This window comes from Miniopterus schreibersii (genome assembly GCF_964146895.1).
Source record: "Miniopterus schreibersii genome assembly, chromosome: 13".
NCBI classification, from domain to species: domain Eukaryota; kingdom Metazoa; phylum Chordata; class Mammalia; order Chiroptera; family Miniopteridae; genus Miniopterus; species Miniopterus schreibersii.
In genome coordinates, this window is record NC_138113.1 from 53,674,666 (window position 1) to 53,694,449 (window position 19,784).

At 52.5% G+C, this 19,784-nt stretch overlaps 1 protein-coding gene across 2 annotated transcripts; it reads right to left on the minus strand.

Annotated features, from left to right (window-relative positions):
* Nucleotides 1–8,565: 8,565 nt before the first annotated feature.
* On the minus strand, nucleotides 8,566–19,729 carry TMEM127 (transmembrane protein 127). Of its 2 annotated transcripts, none has more exons than XM_081156808.1 (4): nucleotides 19,572–19,729; nucleotides 18,883–19,198; nucleotides 11,647–11,811; nucleotides 8,566–10,918 (listed from the first exon to the last, which is right to left on the minus strand). In XM_081156808.1, the coding sequence occupies exons 2-4, from the start codon at nucleotides 19,124–19,126 to the stop codon at nucleotides 10,611–10,613; spliced, it is 717 nt and encodes a 238-aa protein (XP_081012934.1). In that variant the 5' UTR covers nucleotides 19,127–19,198; nucleotides 19,572–19,729; the 3' UTR covers nucleotides 8,566–10,610. The 2 variants fall into 2 exon arrangements, with proteins under 2 accessions (XP_081012934.1, XP_081012935.1); XM_081156809.1 differs by having other exon boundaries at nucleotides 18,883–19,272; nucleotides 19,572–19,725.
* Between the last annotated feature and the right edge of the window lie 55 nt (nucleotides 19,730–19,784).

Here is a 19,784-nt window from a genome sequence, read left to right on the forward strand (position 1 = left end):
CCAAGGCAGGAAGCACTCCTCAACATCCAATGAATGCATGAACGGATGACACTTTGGAAGGCCTTGCAAATGTCCCCTCCTGCCCTGGCCTCACATCGTCCATGTGAAGAGCTGGGTCAGGCCACAGATCTGTGTGTCTGTTTATGGTTTGAGGCCAAAACTTCTCAGGGACTTCTGAGAAAGATGGGACCCCCTGGGTGTGGGTGGGGGTGGTCATCAGGGTCAGCCAAGCCTTCTCGGGTGGAAGGCAGGAGCACTGAGCTGAGGACAAAACCTGCCCCAGCCCTAGGCCTGGAAGCCAAGAAAGGAGCAGACACTGCCCAGGAGGCTCTGATGGAACAGGCAGAGGCCAGCAGGAGACTCTTGGGGTCCATATTACCGGCTGCTCCTGCTGCGTGGAAAGACCTGGGGGGAGATATTTGAATGACTCCTTTTGACGCTAGAAATTCAACTTCTGTTTAAAATTATACATGTGCCTAATACTTACAGCTGAGTGGACGCTGCAGGACTGTCTGGGGGGCCAGGATGAGGACCCCTTTCCCAGGTGCAGCTGGAGCTCCATTCCTGGTCCCAGACCAGGATGGTTATCTGTGGGCTGGGAATCTGCTGCCTGCAGGAGCAAACCTCAACCTCCAAGGACAAAGCCCAAAACAGGGGGCAGTGGGGAGGGAGCTGCCAGCCCGTTTACCCTCCCCACCTTAAAACTACCTGCCCCCACAGTATCACTAAGCCCTAAAAGGAGGGGAATTCGGATACATGCCAGGACCGAATGCATGCATCTGGAGGACATTATGCTAAGGGACATGAACCCATCACAAAAGGACAAATAATGTCCTGTTTGCATCATCGTCCCAGGCAGGGAAAGTGGAAGGGAGGCTGCCAGAGGACGGAGGAGAAGAGACGGAAAGTTAGTGTTTCCATTTTGCAAGATGAAAAGAGTTGTGGAGGTGGGGGTCGTGATGGTTGCACAGCAGTGTGAAAATACTTCATACCAGTGAATTGTATACGTAAAAATGACTAAGATGGTCAGCTTTGTGTTACGTGTATTTTACCCCAATTATTATTTTTAATATGTTTTATTGATTTCAGAGAGTGGAAGAGGGAGGGAGGGAGAGCTAGAAACATCAATGATGAGAGTCATTGATCAGCTGCCTCCTGTACTCCCCCTGCTGGGGTTCTAGCCTGCAACTTGGTCATGTGCCCTGACCAGGGATCGAATCATGATCTCCTAGATCTAAGGTCAGTGCTCTACCACTGAGCTGTGCCGGCTGGGCCACAATTATTATTTTTTTTAATTTATCTTTATTGTTAAAAGTATTACAGGTGTCCCATTTTTCCCCATCATTGATCCCCTCCACCTCGCTCCCACCCCCTCCCCAGGCCTTTACCCCATTATTGTCTGTGTGTCCATGAGTTATGCACATATGCATAACTTTTTGGTTAATCTCTTCCCACCTCCCAACCCCCTTCCCTCTTCCCTCTGAGATATGACCGTCTGTTGCATGCTTCAATGTCTCTAGGTCTATTTTGTTTGTCAAATTCTTTTGTTCATTAGCTTCTTCTTAAAGACCTTTCAACATTTCATGTAATACTGCTTTGGTGGTGATGAACTCCTTTAGCTTTTTCTTTTCTGTGAAGCTCTTTATCTGACCTTCAGTTCTAAATGATAGCTTTGTTGGGTAGAGCAATCTTGGTTGTAGGTTCTTGCTTTTCATCACTTTGAATATTTCTTGCCACTGCTTTCTGGCCTGAAAAGCTTCTGTTGGGAAATCAGCTGACAATTTTATGGGAGCTCCCTTGTAGGTAACTAACTGCTTTTCTCTTGCTGCTTTTAAGATTCTCTTTGTCTTTAACTTTTAGCATTTTCCTTATGTGTCTTGCTGTGGGCCTCTTTGGGTTCCTCTTGCTTGGGACTCTGTGCTTCCTGGATCCGTAAGTCTATTTCTTTCACCGGCTAGAGGAAATTTTCTGTCACTATTTTTTCAAATAGGTTTTCAATAATTTTTTGCTTTCTTCTCATTTTGTTTCCCCCATAATGCAAATGTTGGGCCGCTTGAAGTTGACCCAGAGACTCCTACACTGTCATCATATTTCTGCATTCTTTTTTCTTTTTGCTCTTCCAGTTGGGTGTTTTTTGCTTCCTCATATTCCAAATTGCTGATATGATTCTCAGTGTCCTCTACTCTACTGTTGATTCTCTGTAAATTATTCTTCATTTCAGTTTGTGTGGCCTTCCTTTCTGACTGGTTATTATGTCATTGATGATCTCACTAGTTTTCTTAATAGTCTTACTAAGATCCTTGAACATCCTTCTAACCATTATTCTGAACTCTGTATCTAGTAGCTTGCTTGGCTCCATTTAGTTCTTTTTCTGGAGATTTCTTCTCTTCTTTCCTTTATGACATGTTTCTTTACCTCCGCATTTTGGCTACTTCCTGGTGTTTGTTTCTATGTATTAGATAGAGCTGCTATATCCCCAGGAATTGGTACAGCTACAACTGAAGAGCTGGTGTGCTGGAGACACCTCTATGGAACAGGATTTACTTCAGTGGAGCTTTGGTGTTCACTGAGTCCACCCCTTGAGTTTGTCACTCGTGGATGTAGTAGGGTTGCAATCTAGCGTGGTCAAAGCTGACCACCAGGTGCTCTGTCTCTGGGGCCTCCTGGGAGGTGCAAAGATAGCCTCTGCCTGTGCCATGCTCAGAGCCACACAGCATGAGCTACACAGCAAACTGTAGTTGGCTGCTACTTGTGCTGGGCTTGGAGGTGTCCAGGAGAGGCCAAGTTATGAACCAATGCAGGTTGTCACTAGTACCAGGCTTGGGGCTACTTATGAGCCTGCTGTTGCTTGTATGAGAGATTTTAGGAAAGTCCTAAGCATGAGGCTAGAGAGGCCACTTGCATATAAAAGCCACTGGAAATGGCTTGGATGAGCTTGCAACTAGGGAGCAGCGGGGTCTTCCGGAATTACCAGGGCGGGGCCAAAGGTGTGAGTCAGATGCTGGAGATTCAGAGAAGGCGCCTGCCTGCAGGCTCTGTGGGGTGAAGGCCAACGGAGCAATGACCTCTGCCAGCCCTTCTGTCTGGTAGAAAGCTGACCCTCCAGCTCTTGCCCTGGTTCCAGGCAAGTTAGTTCCTCCTGAATGTCCCAGGTTCCCTTCAAGGTACTGCCCGGTGCTAGGGCTCAGAGGGTGTGTCCCTGCTCTGGCCCTTTAAGAGGAGCTGCTTGGGACTCCTGCAGCCTCTACTCCATCAGCCACAATCCCCGCTGGTTTTCACAGCCCAAAGCTATGGGGACGTCTCTTCCCAGCCCTGGAACCTTGGGCTGGGGGCCTGGTGTGGGGCCGGGAGGACATGTCCTGAACATCCCTGGCCCCTGGAGCTCAGGCAGCAAGATCTTACCCATTGCCCTCCAAGGGCATGGGAACTTGCCTGGGGTGGCTTCAAGGGCCTGGGGTAGGCTGCACTGGGCCTGGGTCTACATCTGTGAACAGAGCAGAGGGTCAAAGCCCATGAAGGCCCCGGTCAGAGACGGTTCTTCTGGGCATTAGAGTGTGACCTGGAGGAAGCCCAAACCCTGCAACTACCAGCTGCAGGACTCCTGCCCCCAATAATCCCACATGCAGCCCCAGATCTCAGGAGAACGCACCTCCTCCCTGGTGGTTCCATGGACTGTGCTGCTGGGATCCCAGGCCTTTGGGGAGAAGTCCCAGTAAGCGCTTCCTGTCCTGGGACCCTGCTCCACTTACCAACTTTCAGGGCATTGGATCAAGGAATGGTCAAGCTGCAGGACAGACAGACCCAGTCAGATCACCCAAATGACAATTCAGCAGGCGGCCACTTCTCCCAAGCTTCTAAGTCCACAGGCACCTCATGCCCACGCCCTCCTCACACACACACAGTCACCCAGCCCCAATGGTGGCTCCTGGTAAGATACCCTAGCACCCACCTGGGTTACCTGATCCCATCAGCCCCGCCCAGGAACACATCTGAAGCCAGCAGCACAGCACATGTCCCCCGTGATGGCACCGCCACAGTGATGGGGTTCCCTCACACACCCTGCAGTGCCCATTTTGCTGGGTTGCTGGCCCTGTCCTTTGTGGGCTGTGGAGTAGCAAGTGGCAGTGCTGGGGAGCCCCACAGGTCGCTAAGCTCCCTGTGGCCTCTGGGAGCTGAGGGCAGCCTGCAGCCCGCAACCAGCCAGAAATCCAACCCGAGTCCTCTACCTGCAGGAAACCGGGTTGTGCCCACCCCGGAGGGAGATTGGAAGCTGCTCCTTGCCTCGTAGACACTCAGAGGGGACCCCAGTGTCAGCCAAACCCTGGTCTGGTGAGGCCCGAGTCAGAGGAACCACTTATGTCGTGCGCTGCTCCTGCCTGTAGAAGCTGTCGGACAGGCACGAGCGTGTATTGTCCCTAGGTTAGTGGAGACATGGCTCCACAGCGTGAAATGACTAAGCCGGGTCCTGCAGGAATCAGGTTCCCTGCCCTTAGCTGACTCACACAGAAGAAGCTTCATGTTGGCGAGCAGCGCTGTGCACAGCAGTTTCCTCAGAGTAAAAGTTAATGTTGCCAAGCTGGAGACACCTCCAGGGGTCCCTCACAGCCCCGCTTGTCTTGCAAAGGGGCGCTGTCTGCCCTGCTCCTTTGTGGGTAGGACACATTTCTGGAGGAGCAAGGGGCAGGCTTGCTGTCAGCTACGCCTCTCTCTCTGAGCCAGAGGCAGGAGTTCTCACTGTCCCTTATTAAGATGGGGGTTTTCCAAGCTCGCTGTTCCTTTTCTCTGATGCCACCCAGTGTGTATGCTGACATCACCAGCCATCTTCACATCACCCTGTGGGAAAGGGGGCTCAGGGATCTGGCACAAAACTGGTGATAGTCCTCTGCTATGTCATAAGTAATAGGCTCTCCTTTCTTTCTAACTGGAATGGGCAGGAAGAAAGGGGCACATGAAGGAGGGAAGGAAAAGACCCGATTCTGGAGGCCAGGCAAGTGTAATCAAGACCCAGGTTGCCTGCGTGACAGTGTGCAAACCTGACTTCAAGGCCCAGCCCTGGTAAAGATGGGACGCGCCGGACTCCAACAAGGAAGCAGAGTTGGGCAGTGCCCGCAGCCATCACCACAGGAAGGAAGGCTGAGGGAGACTGCGGGCGGCCCATCTGTTTCACAGGCTCATGCCAGCAAGATCTCTAACTGGTGTAGTTTCGCCCTGGGGCTCACACATTCCACCCACCATGAGTGATGCCATCTCTGAATCAATTCGGCAAATGTAACCATCCTCATCCTGGGCCACAGGCTGAAGCTCCAAGTCCTCGGTCACTGTTCAGGGAGAGGGCTTGATATAATTCGGGCAAAAGAGGCTCATCCAGCCCTTAAACAGGAGCTGAGTGTGAGCCTGGGGCTGCTGGTGACCATCTTCACCACCTTTGGGAGGACTCTGGAGGCCACAAGCAGAGCAGAGAGAAATCATGTTTTCATATCATTGGTTGAGTGCCCAGATCCAGCCAACTCATCGTTTCAGCTACGGGAACCAATAAATTCCACTTAAGTAAGGTACTTCCATCCTGATTGGTGTTTCTCTGTGGTTAGAGCATCAACCTTTGCACCAAAGGTTTGAGGGTTTGATTCCCTGTAAAGGGCACACACGTCTGGGTTGCAGGCTCACTCCTCGCCCCAGGTAGGGGTGCATACAGGAGGCAACCAATCAATGTTGTTTTTTTCCTCTCCCTCCCCCCCATTCCTTCCTCTCTCTGAAAAGGAATGGACAAAATATCCTCACGTAAGGATGAACAAAACAAAAAAATTAAGGAATTTCTGTGTTGAGTTCTGCTTTTTTTTAAAATGAAGCTCTTTTACAAACATGTTTTTATTGATTTGAGAGAGAGAAACGAGAGGCATTGATTGGCTTCCTCCTGCATGTCCCATACTGGGGGATCGAGCCCACAACCCAGGCATGTGCCCTGAGTGGGAATCGAACCATGACCTCCTGATTCATATAGGTCAACACTCAACTACTGAGCCACGCCAGCCAGGCAAGAGTTCTGCATCTTGCAACTGTGTTTCACACCATCTCTCATGAACACCTACCCATTCTTCAGGGCCAACATTCCATCTCTCCTCCGTGAAGCCTTCCTGGACCATCAGTCTCAAGGGGCATCAAGTTTCTGCCTTGTCAGGTTTCCTCTCCTGACAGCTGGATTGGAAGGCACTACAGGGCAAGGACTGTGTGCACTAGTACCTACCTCCTTTTGATAAGCAAACGTTGCAAAAGAAAGCATGACCCTCTGGCCCTAATGAACTTACCACATAGAAAAAAGACAGACAGTTGACAGAGACTGTGTGTGAGTGAGTGCAAGTGCACACATGCCAATTTCCCTCACACTTACTAAAACACAGGGAGGCAAACAAGTGGGTAAGAACAGATACGGAGCATCCTCCCCTGATCAAAGCAAAGCCCACCCCCCATCCTAAGGTTATTCCAGAAGGAAACTTGCCACCAACAGCAGTGGCACTAGAAATCTAGGTAAGGAACCCCAAGAGTAAGGTCAAACCAAGGGGGAGGGCAGACTGGGCCACAGGGTGTAGCCGGACATCGCCGTGAAGTGCTCCTTCACAGGGCTAGCTGCCATTTGCTAGAGCCAGAAGGGAGGGGAAGCTTCCAAACAGGGCTGCCTGCCGGTCCTGCCCCTTCGGGCCCCATTCTCAGAGCCCGGCAGCCCTTAAACAAGATGGAACCAGATGTCTCTTTGACAGTTCTTTCATTACCAAACTCTTGAGACACACAGTTGGGCTCAAGGGCCTCAGTGCCCTGCATATCCTGCGACTTCTGCTGAGCCCTTCACAGCCTACAGCACTGGCTCCCCCTCCCACCTCGAGACAGGTCCACTCCAGCACCTGCTGAGACAACAGGCAGTTCCAGGACTCCACACCATCTCCCATCCGTACCCCACTTCCAGGCCCTCAGACCCTTCCACTAACACAGGCCCCTCCTCACACTGCCACCAGTCTTTAAGAATAGCCTGGTCCTTTCTTGCCCTGGCCAGTGTAGCTCAATGGCTGGAGCATTGGTCTCGGGTTCGATTCCCGGTAAAGGGCACGTACCTGAGTTGCAGGTTCATCCCTGACCGGGTCGGAGAGCAGGCGGGAGGCAACCAACCGATGTCTCTCTCTCACACTGTTTCTCTATCTCACACTGTTTCTCTCTCTCTCCCTCCATCCCTTTCACTCGCTCTCAAAATGAGTGGAAAAAATATCCTCGGGGAGGATTAACCAAAAAAAAAAAAAAAAACCTGGTCCTTCTTTCTCTTCTCAGAACCCTTCCAGGGCTCCACACTGCTTTTAGTGCCTTCAATGGGCCCTCTCACCTTGCTAAGCTCTGCTCTTGCCACATCTTGGCCACCAGTTGTGCCTCCCTCTTGCTAGCCCCTCTGCAGGACTGGCCGCCACCCCACCTCCGAATACTCTCTCACCCTGAGCCCAGCTCCAGCTGCCATCACAAAACCTTTGGTACTCAGATCTGAGCCACAAGCACAGCCCCTGCTGGCACCGCCCCTCTCCCAGCTGTGCCCTGGACCACTTACTGCCTCTCTGTGGACAACTTCACCTCCAGAACTGAGAACATAAAGCCCGTGGAGACAGGGCCCTGAGGGTCATCATGCTTCTCTCGTGGTGTTTCACATGCTTTGGACAAAGCACAAGTCACCTTTGATAAATGCCTGAAATGAAATGAGAGAGAACACATTCCTAATCCCCAAGAAAGATGTGTGTTCTTCCCAGGAATAAAAATAAAATAAAAATGCTTAAAACCACCAAAACAGGCTGTTCCTCAAAGGGAGCCCTGAGATCTTTTACTATGATGCACATTTTGGGGCCCAGCATGTCAGCTGAATGTAGAAATGAATTAAAGAATGAATGAATGGATGGATGGATGGTTCTCCAACAAGTTACATCCTGGACTGATGACAGTCACATGCATCTCCTAATGGTTTCAAAAGAAAGGACAGCTTCCTTGGCAAGTCCCAGCCCTGGGGTCTATTTCTCCCCACACAAGACAAGAGTTCTCCTGCAGCTCACCCAGAACTCAGCAGGAGGGTCTGCAGCCAGGCACTTGGGCTCCATGGGGCCTGGCTGTGGGAAGGCTCAGGTTAGAGAGGCATCCAGGTGGCAATGCCCCACACAGAGTAGGCACATGTACTCCCTCTTTTTTTCTTTTTTTAAACATATTTTTATTGATTTCAGAGAGAGAGGAAGGGAGAGGGAAACAGAGAGATAGAAACATCAATGATGAGAGTCATTGATCGGCTGCTTCCTGCACACCCCCTGCTGGGGATGGAGCCCGCAGCCCGGGCATGTGCTCTGACCGGGTATTGAACCACGATTTCCTGGATCCTAGGTCAATGCTCAACCACTAAGCCACGCCAGCCGGGCTGCCTCTGACTTTTTAGGGTACACACTTCACCAATTTCTCCTGCTTCTCCAAGAGGAAGGGAACAACCAACTGGGCAACTGTGACAGAAAAACGACAGGGAGCCACTGGTACTTACATTCTTATTGTGGTTTCTGTTCATTTGTTTTGTTTTTGCTTTTTATTTTTTTCCTAGAAAAAAAAAAAAAAACACAACCAGGGGAATTTATATGATAGTGTCAGGATAGCAGGGGAAGAGAAAGGCCAGGGGGTGGACAGTTAATAAAAAGTGGATTCCGAATTACATGGAACAGTCCACAGGGTCATGTCTGGGGCCTCACGAAGTGACCGGTCACTTTGGCATGCGTGTCCGGTGCCTGGTCTCCTGATCTGCCCCAAGGTCAGTGAGAGCTGGCCACACCCTAGGTATCTGCCAGGCAAACTCGGGAGTGACAGAAAGACAAGACAATGTCACTCCTTGACTTTGCGTGCAAGTCTCACACGGCAGTCTTTCTTGCTGAACAGTGGCGTCTAGAAGTGTGAGTCACTATGGACACACTGTGACATCGCAGTGACCTCCAGGCAGCCACTCATTCCCGTGGAGACATGGTCTTCACACCCACACAGGCGTCTGTCCAGACATCCCCAGGCGGTTCGGCCAAAGAACGAGGCACATAACAGTTCCTTCCTAGCCACGGTCCAACAGCCGTGTCCCTTCTCCGGTCTCACTCCGTCACCTGGAGGAGAAGACTGGGAGCCATCTGCTTTTCAGCTCCGCACTGGGCACTGATTCCAAAGGTCGACCATCTGGACCCATACTGCAGGTCTCTCGAGTTTCTCCCACTTTGACACCTATCTCAGGGCAGAAAATTCTGCCAAACCCAGAGCCACGTGTGGCAATACAGGAAAGCCAGAGCGATGGCTGGGCAAGAAAGAGCCAGCAAGTAGCACAATGCAAGACCAGAGAACATTCAAGAAGGGGAGGGGGCACACAGCAAACTGTTGCCCCAAAGTCAGTTTAGGGGAGGCACTAAGCCTGAAGGACACAGCCAGGTCTGCCATCTGACGCCTTGCGCAACAGGGTCCCCCGGTTGCGGTTCCTATGTAGAGAGTGGCAGATTTCCTGCCCTGCCTGACCTCTGCTCCCGCACGGAGGCCAGGTTCCATCTCAGTGCCACAGTCCTGAGGAGCACCACGCTGGCCAGCCAGCCAGGCCATCGTCCTTAGCCCTCTGCTGATGGTGTTCTGGGTTCCACAGGAAGTCCACTGGGAGCGGGGAGGGCAAGAGCAAGGGAAGAGGGCTGCCTTCTGCTGAGAGAGGTTCAGGGAAGAACTAAGAGGGTCTGGAAGGAGCTGTGGCCCAAAACACTGCAAAGCCCAAAAGAAAGGGATAAGTATGGAAAGAATGACAACAGTCTTGTCACGAGTTTAAAAACAGATTATCATTGCTGTTGCCTGGTTTTGTTTTTTCCTTTTAAAGCCACTCGATTTTCAAAAGTGAAGGGGCTAGGGTGGTTCAGCCCCCTTCACTCTGGTCCTCTCTGGGCACCAGGTGGTCTCAGACCCACACCTGCTCTGTCCTGGCCTGGGCTCCAGCCACCCAAGCCAGGGCAGGGCAGGGAGAAGACTCGCTCTGCTTCCCAACAGCAATTCCTTCTCCCTGTTAAACCAGAACATGGAGGACGGGAAGTCCAAAGACTAAAGTGCAGAGAAGTCCGCAGAGCGGGCGGCCTGGCCCTGGGCACTGAGGAGGAATGGGGCGGGTCTGCCCACAGCTGCAGCTGTGGAACAAACGCTGACCATCACGAAGGAAGCCTGTAGGGCACAGTCCTCTTTCCCTTGGGCCTGTTGTCACCTCTACCTGAGGCTGTCCACTGTCAGCAGCTTCCCAAGAAAAGAAAGTTCTGGTCTGGAAGATATGGCCCATGAAGGAAGAAAACTTATATGACCATCCCTGGTTGGTAATGACTAGTGACCTCAGGGACAGGAAGGTGGCAAGAGGGGAAACAGTGCATGATATAAAATCCGTGAACCCCAGGTTTCAGGAGCAGGGATCCATGAACAACCCCAAAGGCAGAGTCTCTCCTGGGGAAGATTTGATGAAGATGCTCAGGATCCTACCAGTGAGGCCTCCTGGGGGAAGGCAGCCTCTGGGTGTGGGAGGAGCCACGGAGTGGGAGCAGGGAGGCAGAAAGCCCAGGCTGGCATTAGGGTGTGTAGGCCGGGGGTGGCTGGAATTGGTTGATGACCTCATATTCCGAGGGGTAAGGCTCGGTCTCCTCCATCTCAGACAGCAGCTCCAGCGCCTGCTCCTCCTCTTCTGTAGGGTAGTGGCGCAGGAGGTTGGCGGCTGTGGCCAGGATTGAGGCTCCGCCAGCTCCTGCCACCAGGTAGAAACTAACAGCAAAGGTGACATACACCTGGGAACCATGGTACTTCTTATGTTGCTGCTGCTGGGCCAGGATGAGTTCGGAAGCCCAGTAGGAAAAACCGATGACAGTAGCACACTGCAGGACTGGGGGACAGAGGGACAGCACAGAAGGGGGGTTAGCAGGCACCCAGCAGCTGGGATGCTTGGGGAACCAACTGCAGCCTCTCTACCCAAACCCCAATGTCAGAGAACCTGTGTGGCCCTGGGTCCTGCAAGGGGGGGAACTCTAGGGTCCTTAGGCTGAGGCTGGGACAGATGCCTGACCCCATCTGGGCCAGTCAGTCTCTCCATCTTAAGAACCTGGAATTGGAATACAAGGGCTGCTAGAAGTCACTGCATGCTTGAAAGGAACGGACAAGCCATGCAGTTTGGGAGCTGGAGTGAGCACCACCACAAATCAAATCAACACCCAGCCCAATCCTGGCAGAGGCTAGTCTGTGGGGAAGCGAAAAGGGGAGGAAAGATCCGATGAGACCATGAACTCCAGGGAGACACAGTGAGACACTCTGCTTCCTTCCCTGCTGGTTGCAGGCCCCAGGACCCAGTTGAGCCTCAAACCCAGTTCTTGGAGAGCCGTGAGATTTCTTGGGGAATTCTAACAATATTCCCTCCCGCAGCTGGGCCAGGTATACATGCAAATGATGAAAGCAAGCTGCTATCACGCCCCAGTGCTCCAGGAAAGGCTAGGGCTGAAATGAGCCTCTGGACCAGTGTCTGCTCAGAGAAACCCCGCCATCCCCACCTATAACTCCACACAGTGTGCCCCCGCCCTGTGGCAGTTCCTCCCCCACTGGAAGCAGGCCTGGGCTTACCTGTGAGGATGTGGGCAAAGGCATAGCGACGGGTGATCTTCAGGGCTGGATGCTTGGGGCCAAAGACATCCAGAAGGAACGCGGAGAGACTGCACAGGATGCCCAGGAAGCAGAAGGCTGCAATGACCCGCAGGAGCAGCACCGTCTGGGGATTCATGCAGAAATCTGTGGGGGGAAACCAAATCTTCGGGACCCCATGCAGCACTCTGGAGCAGAAAGTCCCCACCTGGGAGGAGTTTGTCCCCCTTGGTCAGTCCTGGAGTGCCAGGGGAGTCCTAGAGAATGTGGTCATGACTCTTGCTCCCACCTGGCCCACAGACAAGGTGGAACAGCATCCGAATTAGCAGACAGGGACCTGTCACCGTTTCCATACACTCAACTCCTTCCCTTCCAACAAAACCAGTCTATGTGCAGGCCTCCACGCTGTCGTGCTTGCCATGGTCTTTTAACCATTTTTAAAGATCCTGACAATTAATATGACATGTCAGCCCATTCAGCTAAAGCATGTCCTAGTCTGTGGAAGAGCCCACTCACTACTGTGCTGCGATGGCCAGGGAGGCAAGCAGAGGCCGAGCAGTGTCGATTTTCCACCCAGCCGCTCAGTCACCCCCCTTTTTGTTAAAAAAGAACTTGAAGCCATTTAGAAAATGTATCCTTACAAGAGGGTACTAAATAAGTTAGGAAACATGGTAGACTAGCCCTTCACATTTAGTTTTGTTCACTCCCTGAACCCTACTAAAACAAAACAAAACAAAACATTTTAAAGGCATAAACCCACCCAAAGGGGAGAGGGCAAAACACAATTCTGGAAGCTGGACACTAAAGGGACTTAGAACTGCCTTCGCAGGCCGGGTAAGTGGGATGTCAGCCAGAAGTGGGACAGCTCAGACACAACCAGATTTACACCACAAATACCTGAAAAGCTCAGAAACTGACAGCACCAAACACCTTCTAAAATGAGTGCAAAACCGTAGAGGGTGCACACTCCACACTGTGAGGGAGTGAAGCAAGGCCAAGGAAGGTGCTGAAAGGAGACCCAGCACTCACGAGTCCCCAGGGTCACGGTGAGGGGAAACCCCAGGACCACAACTGCACACCGGGCACACAGAGCAACCAATCTAGGACCGTCTTACCAATCTTACTTCTTTTAAATTTTGTCTAGACAACACTGTCAGACCCCTGCGATGTCTATACAAAATGCCACAGCTCCCAGACACACACAGACAGAATAAGGGCTGATCTAAAAAGAAGCCATTTATGTACCTTAGCTTCCCCTCTATTCCAGCCCCACGGGCTCTTCTTTCAGCTAGGTCATCAAGTGATTTAGAAGCATCTGGAGAGGCTGGCAAGACTCAGACGACAGGCTCCTCTTCTGAGCCCCTACAGCAGGCAGAGAGGCTGGGGGAGGCCCGCATCCCTCTCCAGCGCACACCGGGGCGCTGGCTGGAATCATGTTCCCAGGCCCCAGGCACTCTAAGCTCAGTCTGGAGCAGGGCCTAGGAATCTGGATTTTAACAAGCAGCCCGGGTAAATCGCATGCAGGTGGCCCAAGCCTTATCGTCTAAAAAACATAGATCCTGGGCCTCCGAGGACGGGGGACTGAGAAAAAAGGACAAGAACCAGGGAGGGACCTGAAGCCAACAAAGCAGACTCAGACCCACAGACAGTGGCATCATGGGGTCTTGGACAGAGGATCCGGCGTCCAGATCACAGAACCAAAGCAGATACCAGGAGACCCTGGGCCTTTGTGACGCACGCATTCCCTGCCCCAGGCTAAGAATTCACCAGGCAGATGGTGGCTGAGCCCACTCCAGATTCATGCCAAGACCTGGCTTTAGGTCATCCACTAAGCTGCCCTCAGAGCTCTCTGTCACTCTCTTCTCAGCTGACCATCTGTTTGGACCCAGTCACCCAGCCTGGCCTTCACTTACTAGCAGGAGGCTTGCCTGTGTGATGGCCCTGCCAGCCCTACATAGCCTGAGACCCGCTGTGGGCTTGCAGGAGACTTTGCTGGAGGAAATGCTCCTGGCTTTACTTTGAATATTGTTCAGAGCTCTCTGAGATAGTTCCTCTTGGTCCACATGGCATTAGCAGGGATGAGGCAGGATGAACGTGTACTTCTAGTGCTTCCAAGAATAACCCGCAGCAGCAGGGTGCAAGGACGTACAGCACACTCCACTCCGCAGCGGGCTGTGCTCAGATTACTTAATGTGGCCAGGCGCTTGGCTTGGGCTTTAATTGTGGTTCTTAAAAATCCACTAAGTTTTCATTTAACAACTAGTCTTAACTGCAAAAAAGTAACACTCGGTGGCTTCAAAGCTACTTTCTTAGGCTGCATTGTGAGTACAGGATGTTTATTTTATTACCATCCTTAAAAACGTACATCTATTATATACACTCCCTCATGTCTCGTGTTTCATAATACACCTATTTTGATAAGAGCCGCACATGATAAAAAGCTTCAGAGAGAACATCCCTCCCTTTCACATGTCAAACTGCCCCTCCCGAGACAAACATTGTTGGCAGCTTCTTCTGTCCCCTCCAGGAAGAGCCTATGCACACTGACAGGTCACACATTATCTCAGTTAAGCCTCACTCATTTTGGGGATCCATCATGCAGCTCAGGTGAGAGATTGGAGGCTCCAGGATGTTAAGTGACTTCCTTTAGGCCCCACGATGCAGGGCTAGACGCCAAACCAGAGCTAGACTCCCAACCCGGGGCAGGCTCCCTTGCACTGTGATGCTCAGAATTGCCAAGCGCCAGAGTTGGCCGTGTTATCTTTCCCTGATGGAGACAATCCATCAAATCCTAAAGTGTGGGGTGTGAATGAATGGTTAGTATAAATGCCACCCTCAGAGCCAGTAGCTGCTGAGCGCAGAACAGCTGGAAGCACTAAATCCCTTCTAGGCAAAACAGGTGTGGGCCATTAAGCAAAGAAAAGTGCTCATACTGGCAATTATTGGGCACAAACTGGTTGGTATAGTCTAAGTTGCAGCCATTAGAGTCTGGATCTGGGGAGCAGTGGGGAAACCAGAAAGGCACTGGACTTGGCACCAAACCCTAGATCTACCATAGATGACGTGTTACCTTGAGCAAGTCACTTACCTGCCCTTGGCCTCTGCTCTCTCATCTGTCAAATGAAGGCAGTACTGCCTGCTCCCATCTACAGGGGTGCACTGGGAGAGAATGCTCAGCACCCTAAGTGGCAACTGCCCACTCACTCTGCACTGGGCCACAGCAGTGTCAGCCCTGGAGTGCCTTTCCTGCTTACAGCCAGTGTGGGCCAGAGAAAGCCTGCTAAAGCCAGGCTAAGCTTGTGCCCTACCAGAAGGATGGCGAGTACAAACAAGGTACTTCTGACCCAAAATCAAACCAGTTTTGTTTCAGTGTGACTGCCTTTCTCCACTCCAAAGCTGTGAGCAAATCCTCAGATTTAGTGGGGAAGCCAAATGTGAACTTCCCTTAAAGTGATGTTAAGAGTCTGCCCCACAGCCCAAGCGGTCTTGCATCAGAGGGTCTCAGTGCAGAGAAGACAGGCAGAGTATCCGGGACACACTTGAGCGGAGGCTCTCCTGGGTCAGGATCTCAGGGCTCTTTCCCTCCTCCCCTGCCTGACGTCAGAGTGGTGGGGAGGACCACAAATATCTGCTCCCTTGAGAGGGCTACTAAAGAGAAACAGAATCCCCAGATGTTGTGTAGGCATTATTTTATTTGGGGGGAGAAAGGGCACATGGGGAAAGGTCCTCATTTTAAATTCAAACCAGTGGTGCAGCCCACTACTCGGGTAAGACAGAACACATCCTATCTTCCCCATGGTGCTGTGGCCTGTTTGTTTTGCTAACTACTGCTTGACAGTGCCCTCCAGTCGCCAGGGAAGAGGAAGCTGCTGTGTAACAGGATCCCAAAGCACTGACTTTACCGAAGGTCACTGGTGAGTCACGGGGCAGGATCTGTTTTGAAGGCCTGGCTCTTCCTGTCTGTCTGCCAGCCCACTGCTCTCAGCCCCTCCCAATCCAAACAGGTTGCAGGCAGAAAGACTGAAGTGGCCTCTCTCCAGTTCCCATTTTGTCCCACCACCCCGCTCTTCTGTCCCTGTGAGTTAGAGGCACTGCCGCACCACCCTGGCCCCAGCCCCGTCCTTCTCAGCACTCATCGGCCCCACCTGCATAGCCTCTCCCCACTGTGACTTTAGCTTTCAGACAGGCTTCTGACATAGGACTCCAACAGGGCCCCCTAGTGCCTGGCTGGCCCTCACCACAGATACCAATGGTCCTAGCCAAGCTGCCTCAAAGGTCCAGCCTCACAGGGCCTGGAGGTGCCAGGTGCATCAGTCACCACCCCTCAGGCATACTGGCCCTCTGGTTGGCCCTTGAACTTCCAGTGGCTTGTTGTCAATCATGCTTCACCTGACTTCAAATCCCAGACTTCCTCATTCTCCAAAGGCTGCTGTCAGTGCTGCCCTTCGCTGCCACACTTGAGGGGCAGAGAGGGAGTGGGGTGCAGGAGGAACGATTATCATGCTTGGGGCCACTAGAGGCCTGAGCACATCTCTGGACCTGAGCCCAGGTTGAAGAGCATTGTGAGAAGCAGGCAGCCCTGGGAAGTGGGAGAATTCGGGACAAAGTCATTTGAGTCAGCCTACATTTGCTAAAATCTCCAGGACTCTGTGAATGACAGCGGGAGGATGAGTGGCTTTGCCTCAAGATCACCAACTTGAGCGAGAACACTGAGGTGATGAAGAATAAAAAGCAGAGCTTGGGCTGGGCTTGTGATAAGAACTAGAATGGGGAGGGGAAGTAATAAGCCTTCGATAGCACTGACAAAAGGAAAAGCAGCGAGGTAAGAGTAGAGGCAGATCAGCTGTGTGGCCTTGAACAAGTCACTTGACCTCCCTGAGCCTAAGGCGCGGTGAAGTGGTGCTGATGACAGTACCTACTGAATCAAGGTGTAGTTTAGGAGAAACTAAAGGCAGGCATGAAGTGTGCTGAGCACAATGCCTGGCCCTTAAGCAGGGGTCCAAGAAACTGGAAGGAACTGCTCCAAAGCCTGCTGGCCCAGCCCACTCCCTGTCACCTGCAGAGACCTGGTGCACTGTTCTCCCTCTGGAAGCATCTATAGGCACCAGACTTCCATGCTAGGACATCTGTTAGAGCCTGAGGTTCAGCATAATCACACAGGAGAGCAAGTCTGAAGGCCCACTGGGTACCAAAAACCAACCATTACAGAGAAAAGGAAGAAGCAAAGCAATCAGGGACTCCTGAATTTTTGCCACCTTCTGTGATAGCTCATAAGGTACCACCGTCAACTCTCTTATGAATGGACACCAAGTGTTGCTAGCTTGCAATGGCCAAGGAGAAGGCCACAGACCGAAACTGTCCATGGGTTAAGATCCCTAAACACATAAGCAAATATAAAGGTTAAGGCAACATGCTTTGTATATATAAAAATATATCTGTGAACAAAGAAGAACCTGCACTAAAAATTTATTTTTATTTTTTTATATGGCTTTGACAAGGATGCACACTAAAGTAGAATAACCCTGAGATCATTCCTATGACAGCTGAAATAAAACAAAGGGTAAAAATATAAACGAGACAGCACCATTTTAAACTGAGTCGATAGATGAGGCAGACGCAGCTATACCACTCCTGCTGTGTGGCCCTGGAGAAATGGGACTTCACTTCTCTGAGACACAGCTTCCTGGACCTCTGAAATAAGGACCTGGGATCACACTGCCTCTCCACATGCCCCACGAATTTCATGAGCCTCCCTACAAATGATCTGAAAGGGAGAAGCATCGGGAACTCTCTCCCAGTTTGCAGGTGACATCAGGCTCTTGAAGCACTGAAAGGCAGGGGATCAGTGCACAGGTCAGGATGAAGAGGGGGGAAGGTGGCAGCTGTGCTTCAAAAGCAAATGCAGGGAATGTGCTGAGGGAAAAGTCATCCAGACTCAACTCCAGCTTAATGGTCTTTCTGCCCTCAGCTACACGCCACAGAAAAAGCTGCATGTCACAAAGCCTCCGTCATGTGCAAAACTTCTGTCTTAATGAGCCAAACTAGAGAAGGCTATAATCAGGAAAGAACCTGGCAACAAACCAGAAGCCCCATCCTGTTCTCTAATTCATCCTAAACCCTCAAAAACTCCAGAGGTGCAAAATAGTCGGAGAACTCTCAGAGGAAGACAACATTAGGCCAAAAGGATACAGCTTTTCAACCTAAGATCCAAGGCACAGAGAACTTGACCTTTTCACCAAATGCCAGTGTCTGAGTCCTTAAAGAGGTGACGTGAAGCTATCCAACAGGAAGGGCTTCTGAGACATGGTGCAGCAAACAGCTGGAGCGCATCACAGCCAAAGCGGCACAGGGGGAAAATATGAAGACCTTCAAGGACGGTTCAAAAGACGGTGGCAATGATGAACCGTGCTGGTACCAAGGGCTGTATGGGCTCCACTGACCATTTGTCAAATAAAAGCCAGGCAGTGCAGTTCTGCGCTCACACTACACAGCCTGTACCCTCACTCCTGGAGACAGGGCTGGGCAGGAGCAGCTATTGGGCTCCCTGGGACAGCAGCCACTGCGACCAACCCCCCTCCACCCCTGTCAGGCTGTGGCCTTCCCCATGTCCAGTAAGGAGACCAGTCCCTTTCCCCTTTCTTCCGCACACCAGGCTGGGAAGCATGATGAGCTCCGTCGAGCATAGGTGTATGGTTCTGAGAGCCAAATTCCAACTGTTTTACTGAGGCTGGAACTGACTCCTGGTTATCTAAAATGCTAGACTCCTTTTTTCTATAATAAAAATCCAACTACTGTAAAATTGGAAAATATATTTTTTAATCTTGCCATATTAAAAGTTCTTTTTGTCCATCAGCCAACCCAAAGAAACCTCCCTACATCCCAGAGGTTCCTTAGAAGGGGACAGCTAATTGTAATGTCTAGCTCCCTTATCTTTCCTCTGCATACAGCACCCTTCCTCGGGCAGAATCCTAAAATACCAGCAGTCCAGATTAGCATGACGTGAAAAGTAGGTGCTTGGTTGAATAACATGTAATTAATGAGGGGCCGGGCCCCAAACAGAGCCACCTGGTGGGCATGAACACCAGGCAGCAATGGGGCCGTTTCCTTCAACCAAGTCCTGCCCCTGGCTGTCTCAGCTCTCCAGGCAGCACCACATTCTGCTCCCCGCCGGAGTCCGGGTCGCCCAGGAATAAGAGGGCCGGGGCGCTGCGGCCTTACCTTTCAGCAGGTCCGGGTGCACGTAGCCCAGTACGTCGGAGACCCCCAGCTCCTGGCGGGAACAGGTGCCACCATGGATGTGCAACCAGGCAGGCTCGGCGAGGGCAGTGCACAGCGCCGTGATGGACAAGGCGCCGGGCAGGGCCGAGGCGAGGCTACGCTCCGGCTGCTTGGGCAGAGCGCTGCCTCCCGGGCTCCTCCGCCGGCGCCCTCCGGGCAGCCCAGCGCCTCCGGGGGCATACATGCCCGGGGCCGCCCGCCGCCGCTCCGCGGTCGCAGATGCTCGCTGCCGACTTCCGCGGGGAGCGCAGTCTGCCTGTTTCAGGGAGGACGCAGGTGAGGAAGGCGCAGGGCTCCCAGGGCTGACACCGGAGGCTGGGGAGGTAGGACCTGGGGCCGAGAGTGGACAGGAGGGCTGCAGGGATTCGGGGGGCGGGGATGGGGACTGGGTCCCTAGAAAGGAGGCGCGGAATGAGGGCCCGGAGAGGGCTGGGCTGGGCAGACCGCAGTGGGGGCGGGGATATGGGTTACTGCCGGGAGACAGACCCGAACCCGGGGTCTCAGCCAGAGGGTGCCAAGGAAGACCAGGCTGGGCCGCGGCGATCGAGGACCTGGGATCCGGGAACGGCGCCCTGGGGTGCGGCTTCTGCCCAGAAAAGACCCTTCCCACGCAGGTCGCTGCTTCTCACCAGTCAGCAGGCCTCAGGGATGGCGCCGCTCCGTCCTGTCACGGGCTCCCAAGCTGCCCGGGCCGAGCGATCCCAGGCCCTAAACCCACTACGCCCGGACAGACCCGGGGCCGACCCACTTCCGCTTCCTCTGCCTTTGCCTCCGCCTCCTCCTGCTCCCCGCCCCGTTCCCGCACGCGTCACAGAGCGAAGCACCACCACCTCCCTGCGTGG

Bases quoted from the DNA above. Each gene is read 5' to 3' on its own strand.
- TMEM127 (XM_081156808.1), bottom strand. From the start codon at position 19,126: ATGTATGCCCCCGGAGGCGCTGGGCTGCCCGGAGGGCGCCGGCGGAGG. The intron at 11,812-18,882 runs GTAAGGCCGCAG...TTCCCCCCACAG, and splicing joins GCACCCGGACCTGCTGAAAG to ATTTCTGCATGAATCCCCAG. The intron at 10,919-11,646 runs GTAAGCCCAGGC...TCTGTCCCCCAG, and splicing joins CTTTGCCCACATCCTCACAG to TCCTGCAGTGTGCTACTGTC.